Source organism: Loxodonta africana, chromosome 21 (assembly GCF_030014295.1).
Source record: "Loxodonta africana isolate mLoxAfr1 chromosome 21, mLoxAfr1.hap2, whole genome shotgun sequence".
Lineage (NCBI taxonomy): Eukaryota > Metazoa > Chordata > Mammalia > Proboscidea > Elephantidae > Loxodonta > Loxodonta africana.
The window spans coordinates 48015883-48035902 of record NC_087362.1 but is presented as its reverse complement, the minus strand read 5'-3'; the positions used below and the strand labels follow the sequence as shown (position 1 = coordinate 48035902).

Sequence of the window (20020 nt, the reverse complement as noted above, 5' to 3'; positions counted from 1 at the left end):
TCAGAACCCTGGGACGGCCTGCACCTCAGTAGGGAGGTCTGAGGTAACCTGGAGAATCAGTTCAAAAATATATTCTCTCACCTTCTCTATACCTACCTGCTACCTATTTTAAGCCTATTCAGCTGTACTCTTCTTTAAATGAATAAAACCTTGAAACCATGCCAGCCTGGGATCGTCTGCCAAAACTGCCGGAAATTCTATTACATAAGGGAGAGTTTCAGCTTCTTGGCAGCTGACTCTTGCCAAGCACACAGATGTGCATTTCTCTGCCTCTTGCTCCAGATAACTAGATGATTCTTAACAAATGATTCTTCTGGGTGGCCACCTCATTTGCTGTTCTTTCCAGCCCCTTTCCTTGTGAGAGATTATTTGAGAACCCCATGACCACCAAAAAGCCTACCTCAGACTTCAGTTTGACTCATTTCTAAAACTGGCTGGACCAGATCATTTCTTATATGTTCATGGACTCTAACAGTCTGAGACTATAGCAGCAGTTTGGAGGAGGACAGGAAGATTGGAGAGGGATGTCAGTCATCTGAAGAGAATCAGGGCACATGGTTATAGAAATCAAGGGCCACCTGCTTTCTAGTCCTTGGTTGGGAGACAATGATGTTTGAGTATGTGCGCACATGGGTGTATTCAGTAACCACGGGGGCCTCCTGTAGTTCTGAATCATTACTGTTCTTTCATCCTCCCAACCCAGATCTGTTTTCAGTTGCTGTCTTGAGAGTTTGGACCCTCAATTAACTAATGCCCCTAAAGGTTCACTGAAAACAAGGTACCTGAATTGGCCAGAGAATGATATTCATGTCCCCATGGACACCCTCCAGAGAGTACATGGAGCCACTGCCACCAGTGGTGATGGAAAGCACTGTCTTCTTATTCTGTAAAAGGGAAAAAAAAAATTACTCTCCACATCTCCTTGGTGACAGGAAGTTAATGAAACAACCCCAGGGAAAAGAACACACAAGTCCGCCCTACTTGCTGCTTATATTATTTCACACTTTGACTCCTCTGAGCCACCCAGTCTGACTCTGCAGAAGTACCAGCCTAGAAGGTTGCACACGGACAGGTAGCCAGGGGCAAGCCAAAGGATCCCATACTCCTGAGTGTGGCAAGGCTGTCACAATTATTTAAAATCAGTGCTGGCTACCTTGGTAGAGTTACTTGTCATTTTTATCTCAGTCTCCCCACGGTGCTAGGCATGTTGTACAATAGGAGCTTTAACACAGAAGGTCTCAAAGTGTTTCTTGTACAGTATTTGGGTCTCCAAAAAACTAAGACAGACTTTTTATTATTATGGAAAAGTATTTTAAAGCAAATCTTTAACATGTCATTTTAGCTATAAAAACTTGGTTATGCATCTCTTCCGAAAGACCTAGATCCTAATCGTAATATCTAATCGTGCTCAAAAGTTGCCTCAGGACAGAATCCAGCTGTTAGAAAAATTAGAACCATCCACCTACCCGGAAAGGTCCCTTGTCATACATGGCAGCATATGTGTAAGCAAACTCCCCTATGAGCACTCGCTCAAACCAGCCTTTCAGAATGGCAGGGACTCCAAACCACTGCAGTGGGAACTGTGGGACAGAAGACACCAAAAAGGTCAGGTCAGGGACACCCCCAGCACAGAGGGCAGCTCAGGGTGCTCAGCTGCTGCCTATCATGTCACTGTAGGGATGTGCCCTTCTTCAGGCCCTTTTCATTCCTTCTGTAGGAGTTAATACATAAAGAGTAAAGTATTATCCTTGGTCAGTCCAACTTGACACTCCTGCTTCTGTCTACAAATACTGACTAGGTCTGAATAAAGCCACATGCAAGTCGGATAATAAATAATAAATACAGCCACAGTCAGAGCTGAAAATGGAATTGGTTGCCTTGGGGTTATTAAAAGTTCACTCGCCATGGCACCTGGGGTCTTAAAACACTAGCAAGCGGCCATCTAAGATATATCAACTAATCTCAACCCACCTGGATCAAGGAAGAATGAAGAACACCAAAGACACAAGGTAATTATGAGCCTAAGAGACAGAAAGGACCACATAAATCAGAGACTACATCAGCCTGAGACCAGAAGAACTAGATGGTGCCCTGCCACAACTGATGACTGTCCTAACAGGGAACACAATAAAGAGCCCCTGAGGGAGCAGGAGAGCAGTAGCATGCAGACCTCAAATTCTCATAAAAAGACCAGACTTAATGGTCAGACTGAGACTAGAAGGACCCCAGAGGCCATGGTCCCCAGACCTTCTGTTAGCCCAAGACAGGAACCATTCCCAAAGCCAACTCTTCAGACAGGGATTAGACTGGAATATGGGATGGAAAATGATACTGGTGAAGAACGAGCTTCTTGGATCAAGTAGACGCACAAGACTATGTTGGCATCTTCTGTCTGGAGGGGAGATGAGAGGGCAGAGGGGGCCAGAAGCTGCCCGAATGGACACGAGGAGAGAGAGTGGAGGGAAGGAGTGTGCTTTTTAATTAGGCGAAGAGCAATTAGGAGTGCAGAGCAAGATGTGTATAAATTTTTGTATAAGAGACTGAACTGATTTGTAAACTTTCACTTAAAGCACAATAAAAATTTTTTTTTAAAAAGGCAGAGGGAAAAGACACACATGTGAAGATGAAGGTAGAGACTGGAATTATGCTGCCACAAGCCAAGAAACACCTGGAGTCACCAAGTGCTGGGAGAGGCAAGAAAGGTTCTTCTCTATAACTTTCAGAGGGAGTGTGGCCCAGCTGAGACCTTCATTTTGAACTTCTGGCCTCCAGAACTGTGGGAGAATAAATTTCTGTTGTTTTAAGCCAAAAAAAAAAAAATTCAGTCTCCCTCAAGCTGTTCTTAGAGAAGTAAGAAAACTGAGCCGAGTTCTAGTCTAGGTGGCACCTTGACATGAATTAAGGCATTCCTTCCTAGGCATACTTTATGTTGAAAGTCTGCCTTAGTACACCTCATTTTGCTAGAATAAGATATTTTCCTGTCATCTGTTGGAAAACTGATATAATAAATATTCCAATCTACAGTGTTTACATTGCCTTAGATGTGATGCTATTTTACAGTGTATAACCTGCACAACTGTATTGATAATGAACAAAATTTATGCATCAGATAGAAGCTAAATGCAAAGACCACCAAGGTCCTTTCCAATTCTAAAGTACACTGATTCGGAGACACAGAACTGAAAGCTGCTACTGCCACTGCCTTAACTGCACTAGGCTAAGATGAGGTAGGAAGCCTCGATCTAGAAGGCACCTTTTGGGGCATGTGGCATTGACTCATATCAACAAGCTTGGGGCGGGGGTGGAATAAAGGACTTCAAAGGCTGCATTCTCTGCAACTGCCTGAATAACTACAAGAGCCACAGAGAACATCGCCCTCCTTGTGAGGCTTCTGTCCTACACTATCAAAAGGCTAACTGGAATTAATACAAGGGACGTTGTTGAATACAGCCAGATGCTTTAAGGAAGACTGACTGGCAAACGCCCAGAAAGTTCCAGTATTGGCTGTTCAGGGGAGAGGCAGCTTCAGGGAAAAGAAAGGCCATGATGTGCTGCTGGAACACATTAAGCAGAGCAATGCATACTCTGACTGGGAAGATACAATGGCAAACAGATCAATCTCTCACGCATCACTCTAGAAACTATTCAGGATCCTTAAGAAGAAAGAGAGAAAACTGCAAACTCAGAAAAAATAAACCAGGAATGACCAAGTGAAGGGAAGATCAGGCACAAGGGGGAAAAAAAGCTCAAGGTATATATGTCATCTTTGCAGTCACATTCATGTACCCAAAGAGTAACAGAGCCAGAACACATCTATAGATCGGTGTAATACTGCACCTTTGAAGTACTCACCCTGATTTATACAGAATGTGGTAAAATGACTAAATGACTTTTCTGAGATCACATACCGTAAGAGTAATAGGTCTAGGACAATACGAACTCAGATGTCCCAACACCCCCTACCATACTTGAAATATCACAAGGTCTGCAGCCTCCAGCTTCTTTTGTTCAGCCACAATATCCTGGCTCAAACGGCCTTCTTTGTAAGCTAGAACAGACTCAGCAGGATACTGAAAGTTCTCTGGGTCCTTTAGTTTACCTGCAGAGAAGAAAAAGAGGCTGAGGCCAGGGGGGTTGAGGCTGAGCCAGAGAACTTCCAGCCAAGAAGTTTCACAAAACCCTAATTTAAGAGAAGAGCCAGTCTTACCCTTGATGTCGTTTTTGGAAATGATGGGGTTGAACTTCATGGCATAGAGGTCTGACTCAGTGACCTCCCATCCTTTCCTCTTCAAAGTCTCTACAGCAGCCTCCTTCATGGCATAGTTGAAGGACGTCCTCTCTGAGTGAGCCAGTACGATCAGTGCTTTTCTGACTATTTAGACACACACAGGGCATATGGAGAAAATCAGTTACCTGTCTGCAAAATTTCAGATACAGGGCAGTCAGGATCCATAATGGAAGAGGTAATGTGGTTAGACATTAGGTTATGCAATCTGTCCCCTGCAGACAAAAATCTGTTTTCTCCTGAAAGGTACCAACGCAGAAAGTAGGCATTTTGATTCAGTGGGAAAACAATGGCTAATTAAATAAATGGTGGTGACATACTTAATTAGCCATCTCCATAGAAATAAAATTGTCCCTTGTCTTGGTTAACTGGTGCTACCATAACAGAAATACCACAACTGGAAGTCCATAACAAAGAGAAATTTATTCTCTCACAGTCTAGGAAGCTAGAAGTCTGAATTCAGGGTGCCAGCTCCAAGGAAAGGCTTGCTTTGTCAGCTCTGGGGGGCAGATCCTTGTCTGCAGTATTCTCCTGGTCTGGGAGCTTCTCAGCACAGGGACCCTGGATCCAAAGGACACACTCCCCTCATGGTTCTTCATTCTTGGTGGTAGGTTCCTCTCCTCTCTGCTGGCGTCTCTCTTTTATATTTCAAAAGTGACTGACTGAAGATGTAACCTAATCCTGTAGCTTGAGTCATGCCTCATTAACATAACTGCCTCTGATCCTGCCTCATTGTCATCATAGAGGTTAGGATTTACAACACATAGGAAAAATACATCAAATCACAAAATGGAGGACAACTACACAGCACTGGGAATCATGGCCTAGCCAAGTTGACACACATTTTGGAAGGACCCAATTCAATCTATAACATTCTATCCTTTGGCCCCCCAAAACTCATGCCCTTGCCATATAAAACACTTTCACCCCATCATATCATTTCAAAAATCTTTCAATCAACTCTAAGTCCAAATTCCATCCTGGGGCAAAAATTCCTCTTCATCTGTGAAATCCAGAGTGTGAATTACTCGCTTCCAAAGTACGATGGTGAAACAGGCACAAGCTAGACATTTCCATTACAAATAGGAGAAACTAGAGGAAAAGAAGGAATAACAGGCACCAAGCAAGTCAGCAGAACACATTATATTACCTCTAAAGGCTTGAAAATAATCTTGTTCTCTGAGATCATTTAGACAATGGCCCTGCCCTCGATTCTGGGTAGAGGCCCCTGGGCCTGGGCTCCAGCTTTGCCCTCCAGCCCTATGGAATGGCAACTCTACGCCCTCGGCTCTGGCAACCACATTCTCCTAGTTCATCCAAGTCAGCAGGCCCCGTTTTTCTGCTCCTTGGGCCTGGCAGCCCTGCCCCCTCAGCTTTGGGCAGCGAATCCAGCCATATCCTGCTGGCACTCTTGAATGGCAGCCCTGCACTCCACAACCGAGTTGGTGAAGATCTGACTCTTTGAAACCTGGGAGGCTGTGGCTCCAGCCTTTCAGACCCCAGAGGTCACGGCCCTGACCTTTGAGACTGAGGCAGCTCTGCTGCTTCCTGCGTTGTCTCTTCAGCTTCTGCTTCCTGGTTCCTTGGCCTCTTGGCCCCTTGGGCTTTGCTGCCCCACGTCTGCCCTGCTGGGGCAAGTGTTCCAAAGCTCTTTAGCTCCACCAATAGGTGCCTGGAGGCACCCCATTCCGCCAGTAAACTTCAGCCAGAAAGCACTCAGCCCTCTTGCTCTGTGACTTGGCAAGCCTAGCTCCACTGCTAAGTGCCTGGAGACCCACCACTCCTCCAGGAAGCCTCCCTATGCAAAGGCACTCTGCTCTCTCAGGGATAGTGACTAGAAGGACACAAAAAGGGCCTTTTGGAGGTGCTGACAATGTTCTATTTCTTCATCTGGGTGCTGATTACATTGGGTGCTGCTTCAGTTTGTGCCATTTCATTGAGTGCTACACTTTAGAACTTGCGCACTTTTCTGTGTGTCTATTCAATAAAAAAGTTTTTGTCTTTAATTATCCCACTAACACACCACATAAACGCCAATAATTTGCAGGTAGATAAAATATCTACATTTTTAGAAATGAAACTATTTAAATAGTAGAGGAGTCAAGGGAGAATTTGTAAACCTCAGGGTGGAGAAGACCTTTTAAGAAAGATGAGAGATTCTGAAGTAATGAAGGAAAAGCCTGACAGATAAAGCCACATAAACACAAGAATTTTTGTTAACAGCACCATATAAACAGTCAAAGGTCTCCCTGACAGGGAACACAACAGAGAGTCCCTCATGGAACAGGAGAAAAGTAGGGTGCAGAACTCAAATTCTAGTAGAAAGACTAGACTTAATGGTTTGACTGAGACTGGAGGGACCCCGGAAAGCACGGCCCTCAGGCTCTGTGTTAGCCCAAAACTGAAACCATTCCCAAAGCTAACTCTTCAGACAAAGGTTAACTGGACTATAAGACATAAAATGATACTTGTGAAGAGCACACTTCTTAGCTCAAATAGATCCATGAGATTAAATGGGCAGCTCCTGTCCAGAGGCTAGATGAAAAGGCAGAAAGGGACAGGAGCTGCCTGAATGGACACGGAAAATCCAGGGTGGAAAGGATGAGTGTGCTGTCACGTTACAGGGAGAGCACCTACGGTCACATTATAAAATGTATAAATTTTTGTATGAGAAACTAACTTGAACTATAAACTTTCACTTATAGCACCATAATAAAGTTGGAGGACAGTTAACTAGGAGAAGATACCTGTAATTCTTATCCACAGAGTTAAAATCTCTCAAAGAATAAAAGAATGCCTAAAATCATTAGAAAAGACAGGCAATGCAGTAGAAAAATGGGTCCAGGATATAAACACAATTCACTGAGGAAGAAATGTAAATGACAATAAACAAATGCTCTGCCTGGCCTCTCAAGAAAAGCAAATAGAAATATCATTTGCCCATCAGATTAGTCACGAATTTTATGATCAGTAACACTGCAGGCTATTTAGATAACAAGAAAACTGGCACATTGCTGGTGGGATTATGAATTGCTTCAAACTTCTGGGAAAGTAACCAGGCTGAATCTGTTAAAATTTTAAAGGCACATGTATTTTTGCTATACCACTCCAACCTTGGGTAATCTTTTCTACAGACTAAAAGCATCAGGACATAAAGATATATTGGCAAGGATGCATGCTCTTTATTGGCAAAAATTAGGCATGACCTGATTGTTAACGGGGAGCATTTGAATAAAATTACATCCACACTATAGAATATTATGCTGTTAACAAGAATGGTAAATATATATAGTGACCCAGAAAGATATCCACAATATATTGTTAACTGATAAACAAGTGAATGCGAATCCATTTTTATTTAAAAATGGAAAAAATCTCTCTCTCTTTATATATACATACGGAAACCCTGGTGGCGTAGTAGTTAATGGTACAGCTGCTAACCAAAAGGTCAGCAGTTCAGATCTACCAGGCGCTCCTTGGAAATTCTATAGGGCAGTTCTACTCTGTCCTATAGGGTCGCTATGAATCAGAATTGACTTGACGGTGACATGACAGGTTTGGTTTGGTGTGTGTATATATATCTATATATATACACAGTATGTTGTTATGAGGGAGAAATATTTGATTACATTATAAGGGGTGGCAAGGGGGTATAGGTCCTCTTCTGTGTTAATAAAATTGTGAGAACAGACATCCTTTACTTTTTTTTTTTTTCATTATGATGAAATAAGAGGAATTTATTATAATTGAATCATTCTGCTGTTGCACATTTCCACTGTTTGAATATTTATTCTTTTATAAATAATGCTAGCACTAAATATTTTATTTCACACATAATTTCTTCATTTCTAATTACCTACTTAACACAGATTTATAGAAGTAGTCTTATTGAGTCACTAGCCAGGCTAATTTACTGTTAAAGTGGCAAAAGATACTGGTAAATTTTAAGCCTAAGCTTTTAAGTAATTGAGGTCCATACATTTTAAATGACTTGTCTAAGGACACTGGGCTATATTTTTACTTCCATGGTAGCACTTCCTCTTATTTCACCTCTGCTCCTAACCACTGCCCTATGCTCAGCAACCTTTCTTGTTCTGCTGACTGTAAGAACTTGGTGCTGCTGTGCCTGGGTGATTAGTAATAATAGCATAAAGAGTCATTCACACCCTACCATTTATAGGAGCTGCCACTGGGCCTCTTGCATTTTGCCTCCTTGGTTAATAATATTTTATCTCAATTAAAAATGTCCCAATTATCACCATGGTCTCATGCCATATTGGTACAGGAAAACTTTTTTTTTTTTCCCCCGTGTCCACCTGATTTAATTAGCTCACTCTTCATCAGCATCTCTCTCCCCCCCACTGACCAGTCCTTTTCATGCCTGATGGTTTGTCTTCGGGGATGGTTCCTGTCCTGTGCCATCAGAGGTTCTGGGGAGCATTGTCTCTGGGATTCCTCTAGTCGCAATCATACCATTAGGTGTGGTCTTTTAATGAGAATTTGGGGTCTGTATCCCATTGGTCTCCTGCTCCCTCAGGAGTTGTCTGTTGTGCTCCCTGACAGGACAGACATCGATTGTGGCTGGGCACCAACTAGTTCTTCTGGTCTCAGGATAATGTAGGTCTCTGGTTCATGTGGCCCTTTCTGTCTCTTGGGTTCTTAGTTGTCGTGTGACCTTGGTGTTCTTCCTTTGCCTTTGCTCCAGGTGGGTTGAGACCAATTAATGTATTTTAGATGGCCGCTTGTTGGCATTTAGGACCCCAGGCGCCACAATTCAAAGTGGGATGCAGAGTGTTTTCATAATAGAATTGTTTTGCCCATTGACTTAGAAGTCCCCTCAAACCAAGTTCCCCAGACCCCAGCCCCTGCTTCGCTGACCTTTGAAGCTTTCATTTTATCCCGGAAACCTCTTTACTTTTAATCCAGTCCAATTAGGCTGACCTTCCTTGTATTGAGTGTTGTCTTTCCCTTCACCCAAAGCAGTTCTTATCTACAGACTGATCAATAAAAAGCCCTCTCCCTCCCTCCCTCCCTCCCTCCCCGCTTTGTAACCACATAAGTCTGTGTTCTTCTCCGTTTTTTCTATTTCTCAAGATCTTATAATAGTGGTCTTATACAATATTTGTCCTTTTGCAACTGACTCATTTCGCTCAGCATAATGCCTTCCAGATTCCTCCATGTTATGAAATGTTTCAGAGATTCGTCACTGTTCTTTATCGATGCGTAGTATTCCATTGTGTGAATATACCACAATTTATTTACCCATTCGTCCGTTGATGGACATCTTGGTTGCTTCCAGCTTTTTGCTATTGTAAACAGAGCTGCAATAAACATGGGTGTGCATATATCTGTTTGTGTGAAGGCTCTTGTATTTTTAGGGTATATTCCGAGGAGTGGGATTTCTAGGTTGTATGGTAGTTCTATTTCTAGCTGTTTAAGATAACGCCAGATGGATTTCCAAAGTGGTTGTACCATTTTACAATCCCACCAGCAGTGTATGAGAGTTCCAGTCTCTCCGTAGCCTCTCCAACATTTATTATTTTGTGTTTTTTGAATTAATGCCAGTCTAGTTGGTGTGAGATGGAATCTCATCGTAGTTTTAATTTGCATTTCTCTAATGGCTAATGATCGAGAGCATTTTCTCATGTATCTGTTGGCTGCCTGAATATCTTCCTTAGTGAAATGTGTGTTCATATCCTTTGCCCACTTCTTGATTGGGTTGTTTGTCTTTTTGTGGTTGAGTTTTGACAGAATCATGTAGATTTTAGAGATCAGGTGCTGGTCTGAGATGTCATAGCTGAATATTCTTTCCCAGTCTGTAGGTGGTCTTTTTACTCTTTTGGTGAAGTCTTTAGATGAGCATAGGTGTTTGATTTTTAGGAGCTCCCAGTTATCTGGTTTCTCTTCATCATTTTTGGTAATGTTTTGTATTCTGTTTATGCCCTGTATTAGGGCTCCTAGGGTAGATCCTATTTTTTCTTCCATGATTTTTATCGTTTTAGTCTTTATGTTTAGGTCTTTGATCCACTTGGAGTTAGTTTTTGTGCATGGTGTGAGGTATGGGTCTTGTTTCATTCTTTTGCAAATGGATATCCAGGTATGCCAGCACCATTTGTTAAAAAGACTATTATTTCCCCAATTGACTGACACTGGTCCTTTGTCAAATATCAGCTGCTCATACGTGGATGGATTTATATCTGGGTTCTCAATTCTGTTCCATTGGTCTATGTGCCTGTTGTTGTACCAGTACCAGGCTGTTTTGACTACTGTAGCTATATAATAGGTTCTGAAATCAGGTAAGGTGAGGCCTCCCACTTTCTTCTTCTTTTTCAGTATTGTTTTGCTTATCCGGGGGTTCTTTCCTTTCCATATGAAATTAGTGATTTGTTTCTCTATCCCCTTAAAGTATGACATTGGTATTTGGATTGGAAGTGCGTTATATGTATAAATGGCTTTTGGTAGAATAGACATTTTTACTATGTTAAGTCTTCCTATCCATGAGCAGGGTATGTTTTTCCACTTAAGTATGTCCTTTTGAATTTCTTGTAGCAGAGTTTTATAGTTTTCTTTGTATAGGTCTTTTACATCCTTGGTAAGATTTATTCCTAAGTATTTTATCTTCTTGGGGGCTACTGTGAATGGTATTGATTTGGTTATTTCCTCTTCGGTGTTCTTTTTGTTGATGTAGAGGAATCCAAGTGATTTTTGTATGTTTATTTTATATCCTGAGACTCTTCCAAACTCTTCTATTAGTTTCAGTAGTTTTCTGGAGGATTCCTTTGGGTTTTCCATGTATACGATCATGTCATCTGCAAACAGTGATAGCTTTACTTCCTCCTTACCAATCTGGATACCCTTTATTTCTTTGTCTAGCCTAATTGCCCTGGCTAGGACTTCAAGTACGATGTTGAATGAGAGCGGTGATAAAGGGCATCCTTGTCTGGTTCCCGTTCTCAAGGGAAATGCTTTCAGGTTCTCTCCATTTAGAGTGATATTGGCCGTGGGCTTTGCATATATGCCCTTTATTATGTTGAGGAATTTTCCTTCAATTCCTATTTTGGTTAGAGTTTTTATCATAAATGGGTGTTGAACTTTGTCAAATGCCTTTTCTGCATCTATTGATAAGATCATGTGGTTTTTATCTTTTGTTTTATTTATGTGATGGATTACATTAATGGTTTTTCTGATATTAAACCAGCCTTGCATACCTGGTATAAATCCCACTTGATCAGGGTGTATTATTTTTTTGATGTGTTGTTGGATTCTATTGGCTAGAATTTTGTTGAGGATTTTTGCATCTATGTTCATGAGGGATATAGGTCTAAAATTTTCTTTTTTTGTAATGTCTTTACCTGGTTTTGGTATCAGGGAGATGGTAGCTTCATAGAATGAGTTGGGTAGTATTCCGTCTTTTTCTATACTTTGAAATACCTTCAATAGTAATGGTGTTAAGTCTTCTCTGAAGGTTTGGTAGAACTCTGCAGTGAAGCCATCTGGGCCAGGACTTTTTTTTGTTGGAAGTTTTTTGATTACCGTTTCAACCTCTTTTTTTGTTATGGGTCTATTTAGTTGTTCTACTTCTGAATGTGTTAGTTTAGGTAGGTAGTATTGTTCCAAGAATTTATCCATTTCTTCTAGGTTTTCAAATTTGTTAGAGTACAATTTTATGTAGTAATCTGATATGATTCTTTTGATTTCATTTGGTTCTGTTGTGATGTGGTCCTTCTCGTTTCTTATTCGGGTTATTTGTTTCCTTTCCTGTTTTTCTTTAGTCAGTCTGGCCAGTGGTTTATCAATTTTGTTAATTTTTTCAAAGAACCAGCTTTTGGCTTTGTTAATTCTTTCAATTGTTTTTCTGTTCTCTAATTCATTTAGTTCAGCTCTAATTTTTATTACTTGTTTTCTTCTGGTGGCTGATGGGTTCTTTTGTTGCTCATTTTCTATTTGTTCAAGTTGTCGGGACAGTTCTCTGATTTTGGCTCTTTCTTCTTTTTGTATGTGTGCATTTATCGATATAAATTGGCCTCTGAGCACTGCTTTTGCTGTGTCCCAGAGGTTTTGATAGGAAGTATTTTCATTCTCGTTGCTTTCTAAGAATTTCCTTATTCCCTCCTTGATGTCTTCTATAACCCAGTCTTTTTTCAGGAGGGTATTGTTCATTTTCCAAGTATTTGATTTCTTTTCCCAAGTTTTTCTGTTATTGATTTCTAGCTTCATTGCCTTGTGGTCTGAGAAGATGCTTTGTAATATTTCGATGTTTTGGATTCTGGAAAGATTTGTTTTATGACCTAATATGTGGTCTATTCTAGAGAATGTTCCATGTGCACTAGAAAAAAAAGTATATTTTGCAGCAGTTGGGTGGAGAGTTCTGTATAAGTCAATGAGGTCAAGTTGGTTGATTGTTGTAAGTAGGTCTTCCGTGTCTCTATTGAGCTTCTTACTGGATGTCCTGTCCTTCTCCGAAAGTGGTGTGTTGAAGTCTCCTACTATACATGTGGAGGTGTCTATCTCACTTTTCAATTCTGTTAAAATTTGATTTACGTATCTTGCAGCCCTGTCATTAGGTGCGTAAATATTTAATGTGGTTATGTCTTCCTGATCAATTGCCCCTTTTATCATTATATAGTGTCCTTCTTTATCCTTTGTGGCGGATTTAAGTCTAAAGTCTATTTTGTCAGAAATTAATATTGCTACTCTTCTTTTTTGCTTATTGTTTGCTTGATATATTTTTTCCATCCTTTGAGTTTTCGTTTGTTTGTGTCTCTAAGTCTAAGGTGTGTCTCTTGTAGGCAGCATATAGATGGATCGTGTTTTTTTATCCAGTCCGTGACTCTCTGTCTCTTTATTGGTGCATTTAGTCCATTTACATTCAGCGTAATTATAGATAAGTAAGTTTTTAGTGCTGTCATTTTGATGCCTTTTCATGTGTGTTGTTGGCCATTTCATTTTTCCACATGCTTTTTTGTGCTGAGACGTTTTTCTTAGTAGCTTGTGAGATCCTCGTTTTCATAATGTTTAACTTTGTGTTTATTGAGTCGTTACGTTTTTCTTGGCTTTTTTCTTGAGTTATGGAATTGATATTCCTTTTTGTGGTTACCTTTTTATTTACCCCTATTTTTCTAAGTAAAAACCTAACTTGTATCCTTCTATATCGCCTTGTATCACTCTCCATCTGGCAGTTCAATGCCTCCTATATTTAGTCCCTCTTTTTGATTATTGTGATCGTTTATCTATTGATTTCCATGATTTCCTGTTGTGTGTATTATTTTGTTTATTTATTTATTTTTTAGAATTAGTCAATTTGTTTGTTTTTGTGCTTTCCCTATTTGAGTTGCGTTGATATCAGGACGTTCTGTTTTGTGACCTTGTATTGTGCTCGTACCTGATATTATTGGTCATCCGGCCAAACAATCTCCTTTAGCATTTCTTGCAGTCTTGGTTTAGTTTTTGCAAATTCTCTAAACTTGTGTTTATCTGTAAATATCTTAATTTCTCCTTCATATTTCAGAGAGAGTTTTGCTGGATATATGATCCTTGGTTGGCAGTTTTTCTCGTTCAGTGCTCTGTATACGTCGTCCCATTCCCTTCTTGCCTGCATGGTTTCTGCTGAGTAGTCTGAACTTATTCTTATTGATTCTCCCTTGAAGGAAACCTTTCTTTTCTCCCTGGCTGCTTTTAAAATTTTCTGTTTGTCTTTGGTTTTGGCAAGTTTGATGATAATATGTCTTGGTGTTTTTCTTTTTGGATCAATCTTAAATGGGGTTCGATAAGCATCTTGGATAGATATCCTTTCGTCTTTCATGTCAGGGAAGTTTTGTGTCAGGATTTCTTCAACTATTTTCTCTGTGTTTTCTGTCCTCCCTCCCTGTTCTGGGACTCCAATCACTCGCAAGTTATCCTTCTTGATAGAGTCCCACATGATTCTTAGGGTTTCTTCATTTTTTTAAATTCTTTTATCTGATTTTTTTTCAGCTATATTGGTGTTGTTTCTCTGGTCCTCCAGAAGTCCCAGTCTACATTCTAATTGCTCGAGTCTGCTCCTCTGACTTTCTACTGCGTTGTCAAATTCTGTAATTTTATTGTTAATCTTTTGGATTTGTACATGCTGTCTCTCTATGGATTCTTGCAACTTGTTAATTTTTCCACTATGTTCTTGAATAATCTTTTTGAGTTCTTCAACAGTTTTATCAGTGTGTTCCTTGGCTTTTTCTGCATTTATCCTAATTTCATTTGTGATATCTTTAAGCATTCTGTAAATTAGTTTTTTATATTCTGTATCTGATAATTCCAGGATTGTATCTTCATTTGGGAAAGATTTTGATTCTTTTGTTTGGGGGGTTGGAAAAGCTGTCATGGTCTGTTTCTTTACGTGGTTTGATATGGACTGCTGTCTCCGAGCCATCACTGGGAAACTAGATTTTCCAGGTAGTCGGCTAAAAGAAAATGCAGTCAGATCCCTATCTGAATTCTCCCTCTGGCTCCGGGTATTCGGATGTTAATGGGGCCGCCTGCCTGGTACGCTGGCTCCTGGTTCTGAAAACGGTCGCTGTCTGCCCGTATTTGTTCGTTTTCCGTCTCTAAGTCTGTGCTTGTTGTTCAGAGTTCGTAGATTGTTATGTATGTAATCGATTCCCTTGTTTTTCCGAGTCTTTGTTGCAAGAGGGATCCGCGGTAGCGTCCACCTAGTCCGCCATCTTGGCCCCACCCCATCCTTTACTTCTGCTATAATAGTATTTAATGAGTGCTTACTGTGTTCTAGATTTTTCTAAGTGCTTTGCATTTATTCTCAGTTGTCACAACCCTGTAAGGTAGATGCAATTATTATCCCTATATTATGAATGAAAAAACTGAGGCACAGAAAAGTTAAACAGCTTGCCCAAGTTTACACAGTAAGTGGTGGAGCTGGAATAATTTAAAATATATAGACATAGAAATAAACATGCAGCAATGTGGGTGAAAGAGGTAGCAAGGGGAGTTTCTCCTAATAATTTATCCCACTATGTCATCCCTCTGACTATTAACAGTGATGACTATGGGCAGATCTTGGACAGAAAGCACCTGCAACTTTTTTGTACGGCTTGAAGTAAAACAGCTAGAAAGGCACATTTAAGCCTTTAGTTCTCTTTCTGCTTTTGTTCTTAACCACGCCTGGCTTAGGTACCTCCTCTTGGGTTAAGTGAAGTATAAAACTTCAGCCCAGCACACCAAAAAACAGTGTCAGGAATTTCCAAGCTTGGTTCTGGGCTATCAGAAAAAAAACCACATTGCCATCATCAGTTCCAACTCACAGCAACCCTCTAATAAGGTCAGAGTAGCACTGCCCCTGAAGTTTTCCAAGGCTGTAAATCTTTACAGAAACAAACTGTCTCATCTTTCTCCAGCAGAACGGCTAACGGGTTCAAACTGCCAGCCTTCTGGTTAGCAGCCGAGTGCTTTAACCACTGCACCACCAGGGCTCCTTGTTCTGGGATACAGGACTCTTAAAACTAAGATTCAGTGGAATATGAGTTTGACAAAGTTATAAATGCTATGGAAGTGATTTATCTGCTTTGGAGGGCCTGGGAAAACGGAAAGAGACTCCTGAGGCTGCCTCAACAAATTCCTGCCCCCTTTCTTACTAACTCATGGGTTTAACACTTTTGAGAGACAGAGGAGTGACATGCATTTTCTTTGTGACTTTCCTTTACATTATTCATGTTAGTGGTTGCTGACTACTGCTTTGTCATTTTTTATTCTCTTGATTTACTCAGTAAGTATTTCTTAAGTAGTAAAACCATAAAGGCACTTCAGAAAATTAGAAAGACAGGAAACCCGTCCCCTGCTTTCAACAAGCTTACCATCTGAGTTAACTATAGGCATGCCTATTAACATTAAAAACAAAAAAAGTAAGGCAAGGGACAAACGGGAAGAATATATTTGCAATGAATATAACCAAGAAACTGCCATATCTGGAATAAAAAAAAAGTTGCTAGTGAGTTGATTCCAAATCATGGTAACCTCATCTGTGTCAGACTAGAACTGTGCTCCATATATTTTCAATAGCTGATTTATTGGAAGTGGACTGCCAGGCCTTTCTTCTGCAGTGCAAGGGCATTAACCATTTGCACCACTCAGGTACTCCTCCAAAACAGATTCCTGAAAACCACCCAATAGAAAAATGAGGAAAGGCTATGGACAGACAATTAACAACATTCAAGCTTATTTGCCTGAGGTAAAGGGTAAATCAGGAGAAATTCTACTACTCAAACTTAATAATCCTGTGTCACTAGTTGAGATCATTTTTCATGACAAACCTGAGTTTTCTGGACTTGGAGCCAAATAGGCCTGGGTTCCCTGCCCTACTATTTGACCAGCTACATGACCTGGGACAAGTTAGATTTTCAGAGAACTTACACTAAGATTGGAGATAAGGCACATACCCAGCTAACTACCCAGAGTGGAATGATATTAAATTAATAGGTAAGGGAACAGAATTCACAGGGAAATGGCTGGCTTCACGGCAGACAGCTTAGGGAATGACTTCAGAAGGAGCTGCTATTTGAGCTGCGTCTTGAAAAACAAATGGGATTATTAAAGTACCACTAGTTTTTCATTTCTGCTTTATGTCACTGACCTGTCTATTGGAAGCTACCATATTTAACATAGCTTTGTCTTCTTTACAGCTGAGTGCACTGCTGCTGCTCACAGAGGCTCAGCACATCTTTGTTAATGCATCTCTCTCCAGCACTGGTTTGCTGTCAGATCTTCCTTTTTCCTGCTATCGAGTCAATTTCACTTTGTGGCGACCCTGTATGTTACAGAGCAGAACTCCTCCACAGAGTTTTCTTGGCTATAATCTTCTTAATGGAAGCAGATCACCAGGACTCTTCTTCCATGGTACTGCTGGGTGGGTTCAGACTGCCAGCTTTAAGGTTATCAGTTGAGTACCAACTGTTTGCACCACTTAGGGACATATAAACCGATCTTAGGCTCTATGAAATATGCTCCCAGTTCATCCTCACTTCTCTGTGCCCGCTTGCCTTCCTTCCCCCACCATTCTATGTCTACATCATTCAACTCTTCTTTAACCTACTGAAATGCTAGTCTTGGCTTACTCCTTTTGCTCCAGCTTTAGTCTTTCTGCCATTCATCCCATACTGTTTACTGAGCACCTGCTATATGCCAGACACCGTTCTTGGCTACATCAGTATACGAAAGAGACACAAATCTCTGTCTTTGTGGAATGTAAATTCTGATGGCCCAAGCATCCTAACAGTTTCCTGGGAGCTGACCTCTGCCCTCATCTATTGCTCCAACATTCCTACTATTCTCAATCTTCAACCACAGGCCAATCTAAAACCAAACAACCTTCTAAATTAAACTGTACTTGGGTCAAGCTGCATAGTTTCATTGATGGCAAACAGAGTAGAACCTAGTGACAAAAGAAGATAAAACTGTAGCATGTAGTACATCATTTTACTGGAAAGTATGCTTAGATATCTTTAGCAGTAATCATGCAATCTTTTTGGCAGGAAGAGCAACAATAAAGGAAAACCTGTAAGAAATGTAATAAAGCCGGACCGTCAAATCAGTTTCATGCATTCTGCCTCTGCCCTCTGGTCTCATTTGAATCTTCAAGGGAGTATTCGTGAGAGCCAGATACATCTATGTGTTGCAAAAAAATGCTCTGAACGTTTCAGTTAACCTCTAGATTTGTTTAGCTGGGTAGAGCTAAAACTAGGTATAAAAAAAAAAAACTCCAAATCTACCCACTCTCCCTCATTAACTCTACACCTTAAGTTACACTTAGAGAAACTTCTGTAGGACTGGAGAATCAGGAAATAGTTTCTGGAGTAGGGGCTGCTGGTGCCTCTCAAGGCAGCTGAACAACAAAGCAAGCAGAGAGAACAGCTAGCATGCATTGGGGAAGCCTTATCAGCTGTCAAAACCTCCTTCACTGCAGTCTCTCCCAGATGCTTCTGTTCTAGGCCAAGCAATCCCCAGCTCAGCCCTTTTCTCAGACATTCTAACAACTGTAACTTGTCAAGTGCAACAGCAATCTCTTCCCCCAATTTTAGCAAGATCAGACTGTGTATATGTTTCCAAAAGTCAGAATTAGGATTAGAGGGAAGGAAATTATGGAAGGAGAGTTCTACCTCAGTTGAAGAAATAGTTTTCTAAACCCTATTGCTATCCAAACTCGAAAGTGAGGCCCTCCCAGAAACGGAGCTCCCTGCCCTTGCAGGTGTTGAAACTGCAAGGATGCTTATGCATCAGATAACGTTGTGGGGACCACTAAGCTTCCTGCAGGATGATGTATGGGAGCCTCAGTCCCTCCTTAGAGAAGAAATGGACCCTATACCAGATCAGATTCACCAACTGGAATACCTCCTGGGCCAGGCAACCTGGGGGTGGGTCTCTATCAAACCAAAGGGGGCAGCCTCTGTAGCTTCAGCCCACCAAACGCCAGATCTTCCAATTTTCCCCCAGAAGCTTGGAATGCACGTTTTTAAGTGAAATTACCAAAATTTATTTTAAATACCAGCAACTTACTTGGAAAAGTTTTTAAATACTATGAGACCAAACAAGACGTGACGGTGGGCCAGATTTGGCCTTTGAGGTCAATTTCCGACCTATGTTTAGGGCGGGATTTTTGCTTCAGAGGTTTCATATCTCTCCTAAACCCCCTTCCAGGATTTATGCGTGTGCGGTGGTGGCGGATCCGTGACTCTGGGGTGGAAACAGAAGCGTCCCCTCTCCCGGAGTGTGGTCAGGGCTCATTCCAGGGCCCTAATCCCTTCACTTTTTCCACTTTAAATCTACGAACAAAAACCAGGGCCAAGCGCCTACCCAGTACCCAGTGCCGTCGAGTCGATTCCGACTCATAGCGACCCTACAGGTGCCAAAAAAAAATCAAACCCACTGCCCTCCAATCGATTCCACCCGATAGTGAGCCTACATATAGACTAGAATAGACCGCCCTATAAAGTTTCCAAGGCTGTAAATCTTTACCGAAGATGATTGCCCCCTTTCTACCCAGGAAAGACGGTGGGCTCAAACCACCAGATTCGCGACCGAGCGCTTAACTGCTGCGCCGCCAGGTCTCCTTTCCTACAGGTTCAGCCTCCTTTCCTACAGGTACAGCCTCTCTTAAGGGAGCACTTCTTCAGACGAAAAAGGGCCTGGCGCTGGCATCCTCCAAGGCTGGCAGAAGCCGTGCACCGTGCGCGTGGACTGACTGCAACAGGACCCTGCACTCACCAGCCATGGCTCTTGGCGCGCGGCGGAGGCCCAGTCCCCGAGCGCTGACTGACCGAGCTGCTGGTTGCCGGGGCGACCTGGCGGGGCTAAGTCCAAGCGCTGCGGCACAGGCTGCTGCTGGGAACGCGTGGCTGGCGTTGCCGCCTGAGCGCCCGCTATTTTATACCCTGCCCGACCCGGCCCGGCCAAGTCGTGCTGGGCTGCCAGAAAGGGCGGGACCAGGTGGTCAGGCCCTGAGTCGCGGGGCCTTGACTTCAGCAGTCGTGGCGGGTCGGGGGGGGGGGGGTGGAGTAGGGTACGTGGTACTCAAGAAAGTTCCCGGGGGGGTGGTGAGCGGAGACTCGGGGGTTCTGCGTAGGGGTGGGAGGAATGCCCCTCTGGACCCTGCCCTGGGAACAGCCGGGGCTGCAAGAAGAAAATTTTCCATGGAGACCGGGGTTTTCTGGGCGCGCCCTTCGTGCCTCTCCCCCGCCCCGGAAGTCGCCTCGGCACGCG

The 20020-nt window shown here is 42.0% G+C and overlaps 1 protein-coding gene across 3 annotated transcripts in view; it reads right to left on the bottom strand.

The window, feature by feature from the left end:
• The window catches only part of NQO1 (NAD(P)H quinone dehydrogenase 1), a 32407-nt gene extending 12686 nt beyond the window's left edge, over positions 1 to 19721 (bottom strand). The window contains exons 1-5 of one of the 3 annotated variants that reach the window (XM_064273846.1): positions 19526 to 19721; positions 4208 to 4372; positions 3969 to 4099; positions 1467 to 1580; positions 783 to 884 (exon numbers count right to left, since the gene is read on the bottom strand). In XM_064273846.1, coding sequence (XP_064129916.1) covers positions 783 to 884; positions 1467 to 1580; positions 3969 to 4099; positions 4208 to 4372; positions 19526 to 19532 — 519 coding nt within the window. In that variant the 5' untranslated portion in view covers positions 19533 to 19721. Of the gene's footprint in view, positions 1 to 782; positions 885 to 1466; positions 1581 to 3968; positions 4100 to 4207; positions 4418 to 19525 lie in introns of all 3 variants that reach the window. The other 2 variants (XM_010596777.3, XM_010596778.3) reach the window with 2 other exon arrangements.
• Positions 19722 to 20020: the final 299 nt, after the last annotated feature.